We start from the raw sequence: 21,859 nt of genomic DNA, 5'->3' as shown, positions 1-21,859 counted from the left end.
CGAGTTGAGAACAATAGTTTTAATCCTACTGTGGTACTATATCAAAATGAAACAGCTACAATAAAATGAAGGAGTAAAATATGTCATATTCTTCATCGCACATAACTGAAAACATTTCAATGTAATCTGATTCAAAACAATTGCCATCATTAGATTGAAACCAAAACACCTGCGTAAGAATTTGCAGTATAAGCATAATAATTTCTTTATAAGGTAAACTGCCGGCGTCCCAGACAAAACAATTTATGAGTCCTTCGTAGATCATTGCGAACTTGCATCTGGGTGCCTGGGTTGCGAGGTCTATCTCCCAGTAACAGTCCTTGAGGTGTTATGTCAACAAGCTGGAGCCAGCAGGGTGACCTCGAGTTTGTCCCAGTCTCAAATTAAAGACACTCTTATACAAAAGTAATTAAAATGCATACATCTATAATATCATCATGAATTAATTCATAGCCTTATTACTTATTAAAAATGCTTACAACACATATACAAACATTCCATAATAAATCCAACAATTTTCTACCAATTATTTATTGCCAATCCCCGGGTCAAAGTGTCCCAATTTTGTTTGAAAGATGTGAGGTAACACAAAAATGAGAGAGATTAAAATAAATGAAGCATATGAAAATGTGACTGCACCGCTGAAATAGTTCCGTCCGTGAGATGTAATACCGGTGTTTGTCCGCCAGATGTCGACAAGAGCCCGTTCTACCAGGGCCGAAAGCCATCCACTTTGTACTACAGTTTAGACTTTTACCTGTGCCCTTTGTGTGTGTGAAATATGTGCCATGTTGCATTTGTAAGTTTTTTACTCTCTTAATGAGGGGAAATGCAATCATTAATAGGGGGAGCATTCAGTCGAGGTGGACAGTTATGTCAGAGAGAATCTTGAAACATGGATAGTGGTCGTTGTGATGCCAATTGAATTGAATTGAATGCTTTTATTTTCATTATATGAGCGAGAATGAGAGCGATGAAATGAGAGCCTAGTAGAGGATAGCGATGTTCTAAAGTGAGAATCAATGCATATATATTTTCAAAATAAAATGACAGAATACGAAATGCATGTACTTTTGGGGGAATTTTGTAACTTGGAACTTTTTCGTATCTCGAGTCACTCATTTGCATATAAAAAAATTGTAACCTGAAAATGTTGTACCTAGAGGCATTCGTAACTAGAGGTATGACTGTATTTTGATATTCAACTGAATAATGAAAAGTTGAAAAAATCACCATAGAGTGGCGCGAGTGGTTCACGTGTCGGCCTCACAGCTCTGGGGTCCTGGGTTCAAATCCAGGTCATGTCCATCTGTGTTGAGTTTGCATGTTCTCCCCGGCTCTGCATGGGTTTCCTCTGGGTTCTCCGGTTTCCTCCCACATTCCAAAAACATGCATGGTAGGCTGATTGGACACTCTAAATTGCCCCTAGGTTTGGGTGTGAACATGCATGGTTGTCCGTCTCCTTGTGGCCTGCAATCGGCTGGCCACCGATTCAGGATATCCTCCGCCTCTGACCCGGAGTCAGCTCGGATAGGCTCCTGCACCCCCCTCGACCCTAATGAGGATAAAGCAGTTCGGGAAATGATGTCAAAATTTAAGTTAACATATTGTAGCTCTTTGGGAGTAGTGTAGTGCAGCACATGTCACATTATTGTTGGTCCCCTGTCTCTGCTGTTGTCTCAAAATGGGATCGCATGTATTACATTAAGCTGCCTTGTGGTGTAGAGGTTCACTCGCCTGACTCCGATGCGGGCAGACGCAGGCTCGATTCCCGCAGGTGGCTGTATGATTGGGAGTGCGGGTGGCCATTTGTCTCTGTGTGTTTCCAACGACTGGCTGGCGACCAGTCCAGGGTGTAGTCTCCCTTTCACCTGAAAACAACTGGGTTAGGCTCCAGCAACCCCCGCAACCCTTTCGAGGATGGGCGGTACGGAAGATGAAAGAATGCATGAATGAATGTATTTACATTACTGCTATATATTGCTATCTTTAAACTGTGATTAAGTGCCTGTTTCCCACTTGGTTAAAAAAAAGACAACTAAAGCACTCAGGGAAAAAATGTCCAGATTTTGATTTGGATTTAGCCCCCCAAAATTACTTGAGAAAAGTGTTTGCATCAAAGCAAAACATTTTTTGTTGACCTGATTAATATAATTAGGGATAGACTGACACCATAAGACACAATCTATTCAGCTTCGTCCACAATACAGGATAAGTATTGACCAGAATTCTCTTTCACATTTGACCTTCTTTTTAAACAAGGTGGCAAACAAAGAGTTCCTCCTTCAATGAAGTGTCCTGCACAGTATATAGACTTAGATCCTTAATCAATCAAGCTTTTCTTCTGCCAGCCCTTTCACTGTACAGCACTTGTTCTTCAAGCCTTCTTCACATTGTAATCTGTTGCACTTGGTCTCTGACTATACGATGCAAGAATAAAGACATGGACGTTTGCACGTCACACCTCTAAAAAGTGTAGATGGATCAATGTTTTATAGTTGTACTGCCATCCTTCACCACTTTCAACATTCACAGTTCAGTACGTCGCAGTATTTTATATTAAGTATCCAAATAAAAATGGTCATAAAAATCTCAAAATTCAAGATGAAACTGGCACTGCCACCCAACTCAGCGCCGAAGAAGAAGCGGAATTTAACCGTTGAAGAAGAATGAAACACCAAAGGCCAAAAACGACGACATGTTGCCTTTTCCTTTTTTATTCGAATTGTATTTTGGATCGCGCAAATCTCCTCTTGGAGCAAGGCGACGCCGAGCCTATTCCAGCTCTGTTTGGATTTCTAATTACCCTTGAAAAAGGCAGACTACACCCTAGACTGGTCGCCAGTCAGTCGTAGGGCACACAGAGAGACAGACGACCACTCACTCTCACAATCACACTGCCACTGAGTGGGAATTGAACCCAGACTGCCCACACCAAAGTCAGGCAGAAGAACCACTCCACCATCGTGTGGCCCCAAACGAACATAACATTAAGAATTCAAAATAACATGAAATTGATTTTTTTAGTCTTTTTCATGTTTTAAGATTTCTTTGGCATTCAATTTTTCACCCATTTTTTTTTAATCGCCACTGCTTTACCTGTTTGGGTTTAAGTTCGCCTTCGGCTGTGCGTGTTGACGGACGTTTTGTGAAAAATCAATCTAAAGACCATTGCATTTGACAACTTTTAATACTGTTTCTAAAATGTGGGTGATCGCACGACTGGTGAACATTTTTTCAGGATGTTTTTTCCACGAAGTAAATAAAAAATAAAATTTCTCCCCCCATTTTTTTCCTGATTTGTGGTGTGGGAATGGTGGCTGCTTCTTTCTCAGCCGCCTTCTCGTTGAATTCCTCATGTAGCGCCGAGCGTTGCATTAACTCCTGCTCCTTCAGCTCTTCCGTTGAGAGTTTGTTTTGGTGCGCCTCGACCAACTTGTCAATGTCCTCTTCACTGACCACCAGCCCCATCGCCTGCTGACACAATTTTTCCACTGTCCGAACGGTGGTTAAAAAGACATGCAGACCTGTAGCGTCTGAAGCTTAGTGTCCAAGTTGTTCCTCCTGAGTACCCTGAGGAAATTGAGTCGTTTCTGGGCCTTCTTCACTACAAAAAAAGGAAAAGGGGCTTGCCCTTCAATGTCTGGACTGTGCAGGAGGACTTGGACTCAAACTTTCATTAACCTGTTTTTTTATTTATATCAAACAAAGAGGAACTATTTTTACTATGAGTACAGTATTCAAAGTTCAGTCATACCTCTACTTAAGAATGCCTCTAGATACGAAAGTAGATGCGATTAAAAACTGTTCAAATGCAACGTGACACATATTTTCACATGCACCCACACAGGGCACACGTAAGAGTCTAAAATGTAATGCAAAGTGGACAGCTTTCGGCCCTAGTAGAACGGGCTCTTGCTACCATCTGGCGGACAAACACGGGGATTACAACTATAACGGCCATGGAGGGAGAGATTTCAGCGGTGCAGGGCACATTTTCATATGCTTTATTTATTTTAAGACATTAATAAATAATTTCCTTGTAATTTTCTCTCATTTTTGTGTGTTTTCTTACATCTTTCATACAAAATTCGGACACTTCGACCAATTTTAAAGGGTTAGTTGGTAGTTGTGTGAGGATTGTGGAACAAATTAGAAAATTTATGTATAAAGTACACATCTTACGAAAAAAGTCTTGGAACCAATTAACTTTGTAAGTAGAGGTATGACTGTATTTACATTTTTTACTTATAGATTATATTTAGTTATTAATACATTATTCTTTTCATATGATTACAACTGCTGGCCGCCTCGTGGTGTAGAGGTTCACTTGCTTGACTTTGGTGCGGGCATGCGTGGGCTCGATTCCCTCTGGTGGCGTATGATTGTGAGCGTGGATGGTTGTTTGTCTCTCTATGTTCCTTACGGTTGACTGGCGACCAGTCTAGGGTGCGCTCTGCCTTTCGCCCGAAATTAGGTGGGTTAGGCTCCAGCAAACCCCCCGCAACCCTTTCGACGATGCGCGGTATGGAAGATGAATGAATGAATGAGTGATTATATCTGTAATATTTCATAAATCCACTTCTTGATAATTGTACCTGTGTACAAAAACATGTATGGTGGTAATAATAGGGGTGATCTTACTTCACGTTTTTTTTTATTATCGCGGCCATGTCTGGTCTACGTTATCCACGAAAATGGAGGGTCTGCGGTTTTTCCATTATCACGGCGATGGTCTTGTCTACATTATCCGCAAAATTTGAGGGATTACTGTTTTTGACATGGTTCGATTCATTGCACTATGTGAAAAATTTGTGGTGATTGTGATCATTCATTTGCGTATGCCCTGGCTGGTCTTGTTTGATAATAGATGGCGGCCAACGCCGTGCTTTTTAGCAGTGTCAACATGTTGGGGGTGTTTGTGAGAATCCTCACTGAGCGCACACAGAGGAAGGTCTTCCTTCAAGCTCGGAACTGCATCGAGGAGAGGCTAAGACTGGAGGACGAGAACGAAAAACAGGTGAGGTGTGCACAAAACCACAACAACAGATTGAGTGCATGCCAAAGATTATACCTTGGTTTTTTTGCACTCAGAAATCTGAGTATTAGATGACAATTTCATTTTATGGTTTCAGGTGTAAATGCATTCTAACAGTCTCCCTTAAAAGGAGCCAGTAAGTATGACAGCAGCTATATAAGGAAAGAGCAATTACTGTGACATATACGCTCGCACTGGAAATTGCACACCCTCCTTGCACACCGCTGTACATGTACAATTTAAATAAGCAGCAGGGAACTTTAACCGAAACATAACATCTTCATCTAACTGTTGAGAATTAATTAAGTAGTGTATTCTATGACATCCAATATGTTAAAAACACACAAACCAAACAGCCATAGAAACTGTGCTTTTGAGGTGAGTTGATGATATGCTGTGCTTTTTCCAGCGGTAGCAGGCTTCCTTTTTGACCTGTAATTACACAACCAGATTGCTTTCATGGCCCCCATACTTCAGTTAAGGTCACAATTTATCCGGGAAGAAAAAGACACAGAAACTGATTGGGCCAACAGCTCTAACTGGGCTGCTGGCCTCTCTTACTGGTGTCTTGAATGTGAAAATCATTCTTAAAAAAGATTATCACGATGATTTTTACGCATTTGCTATTTAAAAAAATTTTTTTTTTTACCTGTGGTTAGGGATGCCGTCAGGCTGAAGAAGAAGTCCTATTGGGCCTTTTTAGCCTATGGCACTCCGGAGGCAGCTGATGGTGCTAGCTGGCCAAGCAGCACGCGGCTCGGGATGTTGTGAATCGGTGGGACAACCTCAACTCCACCGAAAAGCCTTCCCATGAGGAAGCAGAGCCTGGGGACTCGGAGGCAGATTCTCTGATCTCTGGGGTTGAAGTCACTGAGGTGGTTAAAAAGCTGAAATGTTGCGGGGCTCTCTTGGTTGACACGCCTCTGAAACATAGCGTGGATATCGCGGACAGTGTTTCTTGATTAGCGGACTGGGGTGGTGGTCCCCCTTTTTAAAAATGGGGACTGGATGAATTCTTCCAATATAGGAGAATCACACTCCTCAGCCTCCCCAGGAAGCTCTATTCTGCACTACTGAAGAGGAGGGTCCGCCAGGAGGTGGAATCTTGGATTCAGGAAGAGCAGTGTGGTTTTCATCCTAGGCATGCAACAGTGGATCAGCTCTATACCCTCAGCGGGATTCTTGGGGAAGGCTTGGGTGTTTGCCCAACCAATCTACATGTGCTTTGTGGAGTTGGAGAAGGCGTTTGACACGTTGTACCCCGGGAAGTCTTGTGGGGGCTACTACGGGAGTATGGGGTTCTGGAATCCCTGATACGTGGGTCTGGTCCCTCTATGACCAGTTTGTTCCACGTAGTTCCGCAGTATTTCGGATCCATTTCCAGTGGGGTTGGACTCCGCCAGAGCGTCCGATAGCACAGATTCTGTTCATAACTTTTATGGACAGAATATCTAGATGCTGCCGTAGTATTGAGGGGGGTCCAGTTTGGTGGCCTCAATAATGCATCCCTGCTTTTTGCAGATGATGAGGTTCTGATGCCTTCATCAAGCTGTGAGCTCCAATTCTCACTAGAACGATTCGCAGCCGCGTGTGAAGCGGTCGGTCGGGATTAGAATCAGCACCTCCTAATCTATCGTCACTAGCTCTGGGTCGTGACAGAAACAACAAGATCCCGTATACGAACGGCTGAAATGAGATTCCTCCGCAGGGTGTCCAACCTCCGCTGCTTCTTTTCCGGAGCAAGAGAAGTCAGATGAATTGACTCTGGCATCTGATTAAGATGCCTCCTGGACGCCTACCTGGTGAGGTGTTCTGGGCACATCCCACCGGGAGGAGGCCATGGGGCCGACATAGGACGCGCTGGAGAGGCTATGTCTCCTGGCTGGCCTACGAACGCCTTGGGATCTTCCTGGAAGAGCTGGATGAAGTAGCTGGGGAGATGGAAGTCTGGGTTATCCTGTCCTGGTGACGCGACCTCAGATAAGCGGAAGAATATGAGATTTTTTTTCAATTTTAAGATATTTGTTTCAACTGACTTTGGTGTGAGCGGTGTGGGTTCGATTCACACTCAGCGTGATTGTGATTGTGAATGGTTGTTTGTCTCTGTGGGTGTGGTACGACTCACTGGCGACCAGTCTTGGGTGTAGTTCGCCTTTCGACCGAAGTCACCTGGGATAGTCTTCAGCATTACCCTTAAGTGTTGTGGAAAATGAACAAATGCGAACTGTTTTGCTAATTACAGTCGTAATTCTATTTACAAAAGTAATTGGTTCCAGAACTTTTTTTTGTAACTTGAACTTTTCGTAAGTGGAGCAATACCTTATATGTAAATTCTGTCATTTGTTCCACGGTCCTCAAAAAACTACCAACTAAACCAGGGGTAGGGAACCTATGGCTTGGAGCCACATGTGGCTCTTTTGATGGGTGCATATGGCTTTGAGCTAAAATATGGAAACCAGTGGTGAGAGAGCCGAATCCCGAACACACCAATAGGAACGTCACGTCGGCACTGAGGCATTCTTTTTCAGTAGAGTCTTTGTCACGTCCGCGCTGAACATTCAAAAAGGTCGGACACAAGTAAGCACACCAAGACAGATGGAGTGAGATTTTAACGCTTCTGCAGAAGGGGAGCACGGAGAGAGACAGACAGAGAGTTCAATCTTCCTGCGCTCTCCGCATGGTCTCCGTGATCTCCGTGATCTCCTTCCGCATCAATGGGTTTTATTAAAACAAGATCACCTGACTGAAAAATAGGCGGTGACACAAAAGTAGGCGGTGACGTGCATGCCTTAACACATAGGCGGTGTTACTGGAAAATTCCATAGGCGGTGTTACTGGAAAATTCCATTTGGTTACAAAAGAAGCATGGCAGCTTGGTTTTGATGTAAAGAGAGTACATTTCACAGTCTTCTGCATCCATTCTCTCATTGATACTCATTGAACTAATTGATATTCAGTGATTAGCAACAGTGTAACAACTTTGTCAAAAGAGACTTGTACTTTAAACGTAAAATCACAAAAAGATATTTTTATTAATTTTGACTTTCAAATTGTGAGTATGGCTCTCAAGGAATAACACTTGAAAATAGGAATTGTTTATGGCTCTCTTTCAAAAGGGTTCCCAACCCCTGAACTAAACCCTTTAAAAATGATCAGTGTCCCACTTTTTCTATGAAAGGTGCAAGAAAGAAAATGAAAGAAAATGATGAGAAAATGATTTATTAATGTAATTAAATGAATAACAAGCGTGCACAAACTTGTTCTATCCGTGCAGTAGTACAGTACATTAAAGAAGAAGCTAACTTTAGCACATGGACACATGCCCACAAAACACTAAACTACTTCAAATTCTGAATTCAAAATAACGCAGCATTAAATACAATTCCAAAGGAGGAAAAGTATCTCTATCTCGCTGTTCTCTACAGAAAAGCCATGCCAAGAAGTTGTCGCTTTTAATGTTTCCTTCAGCGTCAATGTCATAGTGATGCTTGTAGGTGGGTTACGGCCAGTAGTATTGCCATGCAATATTCGTCAACCACACGTCAGTTTCTTCTCTTGTTTTTCGATGAATAACAGGGCCCACTTATTCATTTCATTCGTACTGATAATTTTAATCAAAGAATTCCATGATGGGGCGGCCCGGCGCATGAGTGGTTAGCGCACCAGCCTCACAGTTCTGGGTTCAAGGGCTCGAGACCAGGTTGGTCTTCACTGTGTGGCGTTTGCATGTTCTCTCTTGCGTGGGTTTTCTCCGGTTTCCTCCCACATCCCAAAAACATGAAGGGTAGACTGGTTGAACACTAAATTGCTTCTTGGAATGAGTGTGAGCCTGAATGTTTCTCCTTTTGAACTGCAATTGGCTGCCCACCAATTCACGGTCTCCCCTACCTGATGCCCGTAGTTAGCTGGGATAGGCTCCACCACCACCCCGTGTCCCATGTGAGAATAAGCGGTTCAGAAAATGAATGAATATTTTGAGAAAATGGCTATTTGTGGGGCTGGTCACATTTTTTCCTCAGTAAGTCTTTTCAATATTTCATGAAAAAAAATTATGTGTGAACTAGTTAAATGACATTCATAACCTCTCGCTTCTTAGGAGCGTCTGCTCATGAGTCTACTGCCCAGGAACGTTGCCATGGAGATGAAGGAAGACTTTCTAAAGCCCCCCGAGAGAATCTTTCATAAGATCTACATTCAACGTCATGATAATGTCAGGTATGGGGTAGTCATGACAACTCTGGACCCAGAGACATTAAGACATCTAGCGGTGTTTTAGTCCCTTTAGACATCAGGTCGAGAATAGATCTTATTATTAAAATAATAAAATTAAGCAGGTTTACAAAGAAAGCAAAGTGCTTTTTGCTGTGTTTATCAAAGTTGATCAAACTTACAACCGAATACCTGTTGGCAGAGATGGTACTCGGACGTTTCGTCGAAAAACGTTTGGTCCCCGGACGGGCGTCGAATGGACGTTTCGGAGAACGGCCGGGCCGTCGACCGGATGTTTAGTCGCCGGGTTCGCTCGCTGTCAAATTATGAGAGCGAGAGAACAACCAGGTAATCTCTCGCTCTCAAAATTATAATCATGATAGAGAGAGTAAGTTTGTAATTGCATTGACAATGTAAGAGCATTAATATCAAAATATCTATTGGCGTGTGTGTACATTGCTATTCATCGCCGGATTCGCTCGCTCGCCCCACTACGGCCCGTTAGGCTTTTTAATCCTGCCCGCCGACGTTGTCCAAATTATAGTAAAAATCAATGACCTTATTCACTTCCCTTTGCTCTGCAATACCGCTCATCACTCTCAATTTAAAGACTGCTTTCTTTCGTTGAATAACAATATGTTCTTAATGTTGAAAGTAAATTTGAAGATACATTTTCACCTTCAATTGTGTCTTTTTTCTTATATTTCAATCCCCAGGTTTGATAAATTACATTGTGTGTCCAAATGCTGTCCAATTTTAGTATCCATTCTGGCCCGCAAGTCAAAAAGTTTGCCCACCCCTGGTATAGACAAACTTGCCTCTTTTATACTATTATTGTCCCAAATTAAACACATTATCAATAAGCTGCCATTGACGGCGTTGGACGTCCGGCTGCCATTGACGGCGATGGACGTCCGGCTGCCATTGACGCCGATGGACGTCCGGCTGCCATTGACGGTGATGGACGTCCGGCTGCCATCCATTCTGACCCGCAAGTCAAAAAGAATGGATGGCAGCCGGACGTCCATCGCCGTCAATGGCAGCCGGACGTCCATCGCCGTCAATGGCAGCCGGACGTCCATCGCCGTCAATGGCAGCCGGACGTCCATCGCCGTCTGCTGGTCCACTTGTTATCAGACCCTACATTTTCCATTATACTCCAATTATAGGAGGCCTAAAATAGATGCACCAAGATACATTAGAATTTTTTTCACAGGCCCACTTTCACAAGATTTTCACACAGCAATTAAACGATATAATCCCCTCAAATAGAATAAAAAATAAATCATTCATTTTTCATAAGACTTCCATAACTATTGAAAATGTACAAAAAACATTTATGTAACATTTGACATCAGTTTAAAAAACAATGATGTCGCAAGAGTACAGCACCCAGCAGAGGCCATAGGCCTCCAGAGTAAAAGAATATATGTAGTCATTGTACTTATCATGAAATACGGAAGTAAAAGTGGGTTCAGAAGAGGTCAGTCCCGATGAACATTTTAGAGATTTTACCGTACAAGTTCAAACTGGAGGCTGAAGCACCACAACATGCAAGGCCACCGTTACTCAGAAAAAAAGGAGACACACAGTCCCAGCTGGCACGAAGCATCTTGCAGATTCATAGGGCAGGGGTGTGGAACAAGTAAGACAAAAAGGGGAAAAATTTTAAACTGTGAGAGTCACACAACGCATTGACCCGCCAAAACAGACGGAGATGATGGTGTTCCTTCACGTCAGAAGCAGCATAAAAAAATTCAATTTGCCAAATTCATTCATTTTATCAACCGCACATCCTCGTTAGGGTTGCTGGAGCCTATCCCAGCTTACTTCGGGCAAAAGGCAGACTACACCCTAGACAGGTCGCCAGTCAGCCGTAGGGCACATCTGCCAAATTATATTTAAAATATGATTTATTATTTGTTTTAAGTGGGCCCTAATGAATTGGAGTGTCTTTTAACTGAGAATAAAAATAAGAGAAACATGAAAGGATCTTTTTCGTATCTCTAGTCACTCATTTGCATATAAAAAATGTTGTAACCTGAAAATTTCATACCTAGAGGCATTCGTAAGTAGAGGTATGGATACTGAGTGGTAAATACCTTACATTTACTGTAATCCTTCTTCACTACGCGGCTTCAACTTTCGCATATTCACTACATAGCAAATTTATTTCTGATGTATAAAAAAGTTCACAAAAATGTTGTAAATCTACGCTGAAACTTGCAACCAGAAGTAAATTACAGTAAATAAATAGATAAATAAAAAATGTCGGTGAAAAATGGCAGAAGACAGGGCACCGCTTCTTTGGTGCTGAAATGGTTGGCTCTAAGTTCTGGAGAAGACGCAATCTGCCATATGACAGAGAAAAATGGGTGCGCCGAAAACTATAAATAGCTGCAAAACACGCCGGCTTGTCTTTTCTTGTTTCCGGCGGGTTGCATTTCGCATCACATACATTATTCCTCGTGGAGAGAGAATACTTCGAGTCAATTCCAGCTTTATTTGGATTTGACATTGCTGCTGAAAATGCCTGGACGGCGCCTTTGAGCAAAGCCACAGCGGAATGAGGACGGCCTCCCCATTGCAGAGTGACCACATGGCTTAAAAGCGAAGCTACGGAAATCCTGCGGCGCATGCCGGTGGCGAGCGAGGTATGCCCCGCGACCCGGCTGGAACATGCCGCGACAAGTTTTTTAGAAGAGGATGCCTTCCCGGACATTCGTATTCAAAAATGAACTGAAAGTGCCAGGGTTGACACGGATCGCATTGTTGGGGATGCTGCTGGCAGGCTCATGATAAAGCCAGCTTTAATCAACAAGTTCGACCGTCCTCGCGCTTTAAAAAAGCAAGAACAAAGTCTATGTTTTGACTGATTCGTTTTTACAGACAATGGTGTTTTTTAGGTTGATTTGCTGACGTTTCAATCCCACGCATAGTGAGGCGGGTACAGTAATCCCTCAAATATCACGGATAATGTAGATCAGACATGGCCATAAGAAGACAAAATGAACTTAATACTATTAAGAAAAAAAAAGCCTTCCTCCCTGTATACTGGATGAGCAACCGGAAAGCCTGGATCTCAAAAGCCTTCACAAACTGTTTCAGCCCAAACGCGAAGCTGTACCTTGCTGAGAGGGGGCTCCCCTTCAAGGACTTGGAACTCCCATTAACCATTTTTTTTATTTACCGTATTTTCACACCTATATGGCGCAGTCTAATTTTCGGGTATATTTTCAGTTTTTTGTCAATACATTGGGCGCTTCTTCAGAAAGGGCGCTAGTGTTACACCCTGCATTTGATCTTGACACACAGGGGGAAATAATCAGAACAGTGAGATGTTGTTATTTCTTCAATCCAACTTTTACTGTGATGATTAACACAAAAACCCATAACATACAATTACACCCATATATATACATTATCAACACGTTAGAACCCAAAACATAATGTACAATTACACCTATATATATAAATATATATACGTATTATCAACACTTTAGAACCCAAAACCCAATGCACACACACACTCGTTCAACACACGGTCATAACTTGTTATATCTTTTCCTTTTACAACTTCTAGTAGTCCTACTATTATTCAACAGGGCAAACAATGCAATATCAATAATATAACATCCTTTCTATGACCGTTATAGACACTGTCCAGGATAATGGTGGCCGAAGGTAGCGTGCTAAATGCTATTCCATGTGCGTGACCCGAGACTCTCACATTCACGCCCGTAATTCAAACATAAATAAACATTAATAACCATTATCTCTTTTCTCACACGCTAAACAGTGTATCTTACAAACCCCAAACTCAACCAGCCTTTACAACAAACAGCATACCTTGACACACAGGGGCAAATAATCAGAACAGTGAGATGTTGTTGTTACTTCAATCCAACTTTTACTGTAATGATTCAACACACCTCCCGTGCCTCAAGCTATTTGCTAAGACATCAATAATCAAATACCGATCTTCTTTAACATGCCCCACACTTGCCATGTGGATCCAAGGATCAACAATCGACCACCGATACACCCATTCAATCCAAACTCGTTATACCTTCTTTACATGCAATCGTTTATAAATCAAACACTCTAGCATGTCACACTAATAAATCAAACACTCTAGTATGTCACACTAGTATGACACTAGGTATGGCGTATGTTACGCTAGCCGTTCGTGTATGTTATGCTAGCTGCTAGCGTAAATTAGGCTATCCGCTAGCGTGTTTTTTTTTTAAAGACAGCACGAGCAAAACTAACTTTGATAATGCTTTATTGAGGTAAAAGGTACACTCTGATATAAAGAGTTCGGCGTTCAACATGCTAGGCTCCACTGTCAATCAGAGTTGTGTATTCTGGGAACTTGATTCCAGTTTTTGGCGAAAGCTCGAACAACAGTGCTGGCCGACACTTAATCCCAGCCATCCACAATCCATTGTAACTCGCGGCATGCATCACTCCCAAGCCTTTGATTCTCCTCGCTGTTATATCGGCATCGACAATTCATTCCAAATCGTCATGTAACTCGTGCGACACTGCCTGCCCGATTTGCTATGTTGGCCATCCGTTAGCAATCCGTTAGAAATCCGCTAGCAAACCGTTTGCAATCCGTTAGCAAAGCTGTTAAATTGTCTTCGATCCACATCCGCATTCTGTTGCCATTCCCGTCAGGCATTTCCTCTGTGTAGCTCTAATATGCTGTTTATTTGAGTATTGAGAGTGTTTTTGAGGGTTAAAAGCCCTGCGAGCACACGGAAGTCAAATGCCTTGCTACTCCCCTGGCATGTTTTGAATGGATTTACCGAAATGCTTGGAATGCGTGGGGAGGCTATTTTTAGGGAGAACGTCCGCTGGGTTGATCGCAATAAGTAGCATGCCGGCAAGAAATAAAACCAGTCACTCAAGCAATCAGGGCCATACAAAAATAAAATTTAGTGTACAGAGAACGCGCGACCGATTGAGCGCATCGACCATTTTAGAGAAAACAATGCAGGCTAAAGCCTTGTTGTTATGCCATTAACTAGGGCAGCTAGTTCGCATGGTAACCATATCAACCTTAGAAAACAATGCAACTCAATGGCCAAATGTCACTTTGTTCAAAGCAGTCTTAATGGAAATATTTGGATTAAAACAACAGAATCATAGTGGCCATTGAGTGGTTACTGCATCGGCCTCACACCTCTGGGGTCCAGGATTCAAATCCAGGTCGGTCCACCTGTGTGTAGTTTGCATATTCATTCCGGGCTTGCATGGGTTTTCTCTGGCTACTCCGGTTTCCTCCCACATTCCAAAAACATGCATGGTAGGCTGATTGGACATTCTAAATTGCCCCTATGTATGAGTGTGAGCGTCAATGGTTGTCCGTCTCTTCGTGCCCCACGATTGGCTGTAAGTCAGCTGGGATAGGCTCCAGCACCCCCCGCGACCCCAGTGAGGATAAAGCGGTTGAGAAAGTGAATGAACGAACAACAGAATAGAATACTTACCACTTCCTTGAACGTGTTCTGTTCATCTTGGAAAAAAAATATGCTTATATCAGCAGTGTTTGTGTTTTGCCAATTTCCTACAAAAAACATATTAACCACTTTCCGATACTTAAACGATTGAACAAATGAAATAAAATAAAGTAAAACACTGGTCACCACAAAGTAATGAAACTGTTCACAGCCACATCATAAGAGCGAAGGTTCAATCCCCATTGGGTTCCAAAAAGTTTTTTTCACATGTGCATCAAAAAGGATTTTCGAGGCACAACTGTTATTCTCATCATTTCATCTATCTTGTGTGTCTTAGTGACCTATTGTCAGCAATATAAAAATTACAGCAAATGAGCAAAAAACAACATTTCCAACGGTATATAAGTAGCACTAACAAATATTTCAGATCATCAACAAGGTCTTTACAGCATAATTGTCAATATCCTCTTTTGTATGTTTAGAATGTAGTGCACAACATTAGAAAAAAATAAATTTTCATCAGACGTTCTAACATTTCACTTTCTTTCTGAATTGACAGCATATTATTTGCAGATATTGTGGGTTTTACCAGCCTGGCTTCCCAGTGTACTGCGCAGGAATTGGTCAAATTGCTCAATGAACTCTTTGGAAAGTTTGATGAACTTGCGACAGTGAGTACATGCCTTTTTCCTCAACCTTTTGTAACAAATTCCATAAAATGACTGAAATAAAATGATATATATAAGACATCTACATGAACTATTTAAGAACATTGTGAGATGTGATTCATTGAATCAATATGGGTTTCACCTTATTGACAACCACCGTTTTATTTCACACTAAATCAATAAGAATAGTTTTATGTTTCTGATTATGTGGAAACTTTTTGAATATTTTTTTGTAATAGCAAAAAATAAAACAAACTAACACAGTCAGTTTAACACATTGATAAATAAATAAAAAATCAGACTTAGGCTTGTCATCATCATTGACTAGACAAAAGCCTAATTGTCATCATACCCAGCTGCGTATGACGAAATTGTAAGTGCTTCTCCACAAACACAAAGTGCGCTTTTCCCAGGCAAGAGCCCAACCAAGTGATAGTTTCAGACTTGCTGGCATTCTGCCGTGATGGATATATCACATCACCTCCCGAGCGCAACCAACTCCCGGCGACTGCGAAAAGGTTTGCCTCACCGATGCCAACAAATAACGGTGTATACGAAAACCCGCCGTGATGTCATATTTTTTTTAAATCAAGGCCTTAACAGCATCCTGTAGGTTCAAAGGGGCGTGCTGAATTTAGGGTTTTAATGGCCAAAATGTGTACATTGAGTCAGCGAGAAGAGCGTGATCCCGCCTGGCTGTTTATTGCGACCAAATATTGTCATTTTCGAACATGTTAGGATTCAAAACAGTGATGCAACTCCATTGGCGCAACGCTACCGCATACCTGTCAACCTCTGGCGATAACTGCCCTTATAAATGATTATGATTCCCCTTACAAACCCCCCAAAAACCTTACAAACACCGTACGAGTTGTACGGTGTTTGTAAGTTTTTGGGGGGGTTTGTAAGGGGAATCATAATCATTTATAAGGGCAGTTATCGCCAGAGGTTGACAGGTATGCTACCGCGACAATTTCAAAATAAAATAACGGATACAGGAAATGTACTGTCATCTTTCACCATTAAGCGGCTTCAATACAACGTATCCAAATGAAAAATGTTTTAAAAAAAGTCAAAATTCATGCTGAAACCACTTCCTTGTCTTCTGCATACCACTCAGAAAAATGGCAGATGTCAGGAGACTGTCACTCAACTCAGCTCCTCTGAAGAAGAAAAATGGCGGTTAGTGGCCCTTCCTTCTATCCAGAAATAGAGCTTTCTGAGCAGAGTGGACGCCCAGGAGCCTCAGTGAATTTTTTTTCAGAGATACGAGCCCCCGGCAACCTTGCAGCGGATGCCGTTGCCTTTCACCAAAAATAGAGCCCTTTGGGCAGCTGTGATGGCAGAATGTCGTGGAGGAACAAAGTGCAATTTTAATTTCTGTTTAAGTCCAGGCAGCAGACTGATGCTGTTTCTCTCATCCCAAAATAGAGCTCTCTGGACAGGTAATTGACGGCTGTATGCCGGGGAGGAGCGAAGTAGAAGTTGCATTTCTCTCAAAACAATGACAGCAATAAAGATGAGGAACGTGGTCTTGGTACTTAAAGAATTCTGCAAGAAACTTTCAATATGGCTCACAGTGTCCCAGAGATTGATGACAACATGGTCATAGCCATCGAATATTGCAATCGCCTTGACAGCGTCATGTCCTTGAACAAAAGCATATTTGTACCTAAAAAGAAACAGCAGTCACCACTCCCCATCAACATCTTGTGTGCCTAAAACCTCTCGCAAAAGCTCCTCCTGAAAAGCACCCCTACACCGCCTCCTGAAGATTCCAGCAATGATCCAATACGTCTTGAATCTGAAGAAAAAGACTTGGACTAAAGCTCTCAATAACCATTTTTTTAAAATCTAAACTGAGCAGTGGGCAACTATTTTCAATGTGAGTGCTCTACTTTAAGTAATTACATTAAATATATAGATTTTATTTACATATACATTACAGTCTTCATATGCTTATAACTTTAACATCTAATAAATATTTTTTTGATAATTGTACTTGTATTTTTGTTTAGGTGTTAAAAAATAGTATGGTAATAATAATAATACTAGGGGTGATCCTACTTGGCAGTCTTTCGATTATTGTGGCCATGTCTGGTCTACATTATCCGCAAAATTCGAGGGATTACTGTATTAATGTTATCAAGAATTTTGTAACTTGGATCTTGACAGAACATAGGGTTTAATCTATTGATCGCCTGCAGCTCTCTTTTTCATCTGACGTATTCCCTTTAGGAAATATATTGGCAATTTTTATTTAAATTAAATCCTGCCCCAAGTGTGCAAAATTCAAGCTGCAGGGAAAATAAGGTTCACTTCTTATATGAGTAACTTCGGCGGTGCGCCTGAGCATACCAGTGTGGGCATGGGTCCACCTCTTGCACTCGAGTACGCGTCTATGTTGTAGGCTTTGCCACCTTCTCGGCCTAGACCAGGAGTCCTTGAGGGCTTATATCCAGTATGTTTTCCATGTCTCCCCCCACCAACAGACCTGACTCAAAAGGAAGGTTCTAAAGCTTCTGGATAGCTTACTGATCAGTTGATAATTTCATTCAGGTGTGGTAGAGGTTTCTGGTTGGCAACTGACCTTCATGCAATTTTTGAGCATGCTGACCTCCCTTACGTTTTTTGTACTGCTACTCAGTCTGCTAAGCAGCTTGTCCTTGTCCTATTGCTTTGCGCTGTAAACAGGGGACCCCTTCTCCGGTGCCACCTTCTCTTGTGTTCTCGTAACTGCAATCAGGTCAACTCAGAAATATAAAATGAAACAATATAGTGAAACATCAAATCAGAAATCTTGTTCCTTTGTCTGTATTAATTTGCAATAATCATAAAAGAACTTAGTTACCCATTAGTAGAAAGTAATACCAAATTCAAAAGCTTAAATTAAATTATATGATGTAAATCGAAGGAATCAAATTGCAAGTGAAATCGGTCGGCATTTTCATCCAAGAAAGCCAAAAAACACCACCATTCCTGTCGGACCCATCTTTGCTCTGTCATCTGTTTTTTTACTTCCAGTCCACAGTTCGTCAAATTTCAAACTAGGAACCACATCAGATGTCTTCATTCATGTACTTTATCTTTTTCTGCGTATCTGAAGCAGGTCGCAGAGGCAGCAGCTTCAGCAGGGAAGCCCAGACTTCTTTCTCCCCAGATCTTCCGGGAGGATAGCTGGGCGTTCCGGGGCCAGGCAGGAGACATAATTGTTACAACCCAGTCGCGGGGAAGCAGGATAGGACGAGGAAATTAGCTTCAAAACAACTACTTTAATAACTTAGGAGGGACCTTACAAAACAACGAGGACTTGTGAAAACGGAAACGAAACCAAAACGGAAACAGGAGAACAAGTGGTATCAAGGAGAAGGTTAGCGTGGCTGCATGGTTATGGAATCTACGCAGTGACATCCAGGAATATGCAAGAGCATGCAGGAACGATCCGACAATGATACTAAAACTCATTGGTGTTTAAATACAAACTCCGGAAGTCACCACAGATTGATTGCAGCTGCTCTGCCTTGACGGCAAGGCAGGAGGGACAAACGGGCTGCTCTTGACAATAATGTCCTCAACGTGTCCTGGTTCGGCTTTGTGGTCTCCTCCTGGTTAGACATGCCCGGAACACCTTAATAGGGAGGCGTTCATGAGGCATTAGATGGCTCAGCCAACTCATCTGGCTCCTCTCGATGCAGATGAACGAGCTTCTCACCTTATCTCTAAAGGAGAGTTTGGACATCGTGCGGAGGAATCTCATTTAAGCCGCTTGTATCCAATATCTTGTTCTTTTAGTCACGACCCACAGCTAGTGACAATAGATGAGGGTAGGAACGTAGATCACCCGGTAAATAGAGAGCTCATTCACCACGAATCCCCCACTGTAAACGGATCGGACTACGCGGACAAGACACTGACACCAGTCATATAGGTACCGGAACCCATGTAGCAGTGATTCCGGTACTCCATACTCCCGGAGTACTCCCCCACAAGACTCCCCGGGGAACATGGTCCAACGCCTTCTCCAAGTCTACATTCACATGTAAACTGATGGGGGGGTATTGTGGGTGTTCTTGACTCCCCTCTACGTTTCAATGTAGTTGCCCACGTGAGCTCTGATTTCCCCCAGCAGACCAAGAGAATTCCCAGGAGGAGCACTGTCTGGCACCCCTTCCAAGGACTCCAAAAATTGTGGGTTAACTGCTGTTTAGTGCATAAGCACAAACAACAGTCAGGTCCCATCCCCCCACCCGAAGGTGGAGGGATGGTACCCTTTATTTAACAGGGTGAACCCCAATGCACAAACACCAAATGAGTATGTCCTGACCTGCTCATCGGCTATCACCGTGGGTGACTCCAGAGTGGAAAAGTGTCTAGCCCCTATCGCGCGGAGTGTTACCAGAGCTCGAGCTGTGTGTAGAAGTGAGCCCGACTATATCAAGCCAGAACGTCTCAACCTCCCGCAGTGGAAGGATTTTTCCCAACCAGACATGTGACATTCCACATCCCAAGAGCCAGTTTCTGCATGTGATCCGGGGTCAGAATGCCAACGATCCCGCCTTGGGCTGACACCCAACTGTAAGTGCACCCGACCTCACACAGGTGGTTAGCCCATGGGAAGGAGAACTATGTAGCCTCTCCAGGCTTTGCCTCATGGGTGCAGGCCGTGCAACCAGGTGCTCGCCAACATGCCCCACCTTCAGGCCTGGCTCCAGAGTAGGTCACCGGTGACCCGTGTCTGGGGGTACTCGGACGATTCGCCGAAAGACATTTGGCCGACGGACGTTTGGCCGACGGACGTTTGGCCGACGGACAGTTCGCTGAACGGATGTTTCGCCGAAATGGGATTCGCGCGCCCGCCCGCCCCGCCCCCGGATCGTGTGTGTACATGTTTTTCAACCTCGGCCCGCGGGCCATGTACGGCCCGTTACAGATAACATTCATTTAGGAATAACAAGGGCATGTACTGCCCCCCGCTGGACGTATTTCTAAATACAAGTTTGTACTAAAATGTGCTGCAAATGTTTTATATTTTTTATTTTATCCTTGCGTTTAAAGTAGTAGCCATTTGGATATCATGCAGAGCAGTACGTGACAGAAGAAATAGAGAAATCCTACTCCAGAAAATGTACACCAGCATAGAAAACGTTGAGATTAATCTTTGAATTAAGGTTCTCAGCAAATCATTTTGAATATATATTTCCTAAAATAATGGGAAATTATTTAAAATTAAACTAGAAGTAAAAGTGCGTTCCATGGCATTTTCAGGTATTGTTCTCTAAGCCCTCTAGTCTGTCCAAGGCACTTAGAATTTCACATAAGTCTTCTAGTGTTGTTTTTTCTCGGTGTCAGACATCAATCCCCAGCTTTGATAAATTACATTGTGTGTCCAAATGGCTACTACTTTAAACGCAAGGATAAAATAAAAAATATTAAAAATTGGCAGCACATTGTAGTACGTACTTGTATTTAGAAATATGTCCAGCGGGGTGCAGTACATGCCCTTGTAATTCCTAAATGAATGTTATCTGTAACGGGCCGTATATGGCCCGCGGGCCGAGGTTGCAAAACATGTACACACACGATCCGGGGGCGGGGCGAGCGCGCGAATCCCGTTTCGGCGAAACGTCCGTTCGGCGAACTGTCCGTTCGGCGAACTGTCCGTCGGCCAAACGTCCGTCGGCCAAACGTCTTTCGGCAAATCATCCGGTCACGGTGTCTGGGTGAGGGAAAGCATGGCTCATTTATGTTACTCGTCATAAGAGGTCTTCTGAGGCATTCTTTGTCTGGTCCCTCACCTCGGATTAGTTTGCCATGGATGACCCAACCAGGGGCACTAGACCTCAGACAACATAGCTCCGAGGATCATTGGGACACACAAACCTCACCACCATGATAAGGTGATTACTCATCAGGGGGCACATAATGATGGTTCTCCATTTTCTGGCCACCAGGTTTGCTGGGCTTCCCCATCTGTCAAGATAGTGTCCAAGCATCTGTATATATCAGCATGGATATTATGCACCTTATCTTCCACATGCATGTGAATGTCCACCAGCTCCCGTCACAGCAGAACATGTTGAATGGCAGGAGTCATTGTGGCCGCCGTAGCTGTGTTCTGCTGTATTTGTCTGTGGGGGGAGCAGTGAATTGACCAAATTCAGCTTCTGCATATATTTAAACTTTTGCCTTCTAATCACATTTACATATCTCTAAATTCGTACTGTTTTAATGCACCAACCAAACCAGACAATTATTAAACAAACACACTCAGTTTCTAGAAATGTTTGGTTTGGTGATTCGGTCTCAGGGGTTCGGTGGAGCCTCTGCCATGGAGGTCAAGACGCATCGACTCATCATGTCTATTCACGACAACATGCCCCGCTTGACCATCACGCCAATCCCACTCGGTCAAGTGACATTCAATCCACTTTGGGACACTCATTTTATTCCTTTATTCCTTGGCTCACCACTGTCTG

General features: G+C 42.9%; 1 protein-coding gene across 14 annotated transcripts in view; it reads left to right on the top strand.

The window, feature by feature from the left end:
- Positions 1 to 21,859, top strand: part of adcy1a (adenylate cyclase 1a) — a 151,915-nt gene that overhangs the window by 20,864 nt on the left and 109,192 nt on the right. For 13 of the 14 annotated variants that reach the window (XR_013298440.1, XR_013298441.1, XR_013298442.1 and 10 more), the window contains exons 2-4: positions 4,871 to 5,020; positions 9,135 to 9,253; positions 15,275 to 15,386. Coding sequence is in view for 11 of the 14 variants with exons in the window: in XM_077594570.1 (XP_077450696.1) it covers positions 4,871 to 5,020; positions 9,135 to 9,253; positions 15,275 to 15,386 (381 nt within the window). In the remaining 3 variants the exon portion in view is untranslated. The remainder of the gene's footprint in view (positions 1 to 4,870; positions 5,021 to 9,134; positions 9,254 to 15,274; positions 15,387 to 21,859) is intronic. The other variant, XM_077594565.1, reaches the window with a different exon arrangement.

This window comes from Stigmatopora argus, chromosome 24 (assembly GCF_051989625.1).
Source record: "Stigmatopora argus isolate UIUO_Sarg chromosome 24, RoL_Sarg_1.0, whole genome shotgun sequence".
Lineage (NCBI taxonomy): Eukaryota > Metazoa > Chordata > Actinopteri > Syngnathiformes > Syngnathidae > Stigmatopora > Stigmatopora argus.
Note: the sequence above shows the minus strand (reverse complement) of the source record. Positions and strands in the feature narration are given on the sequence as shown.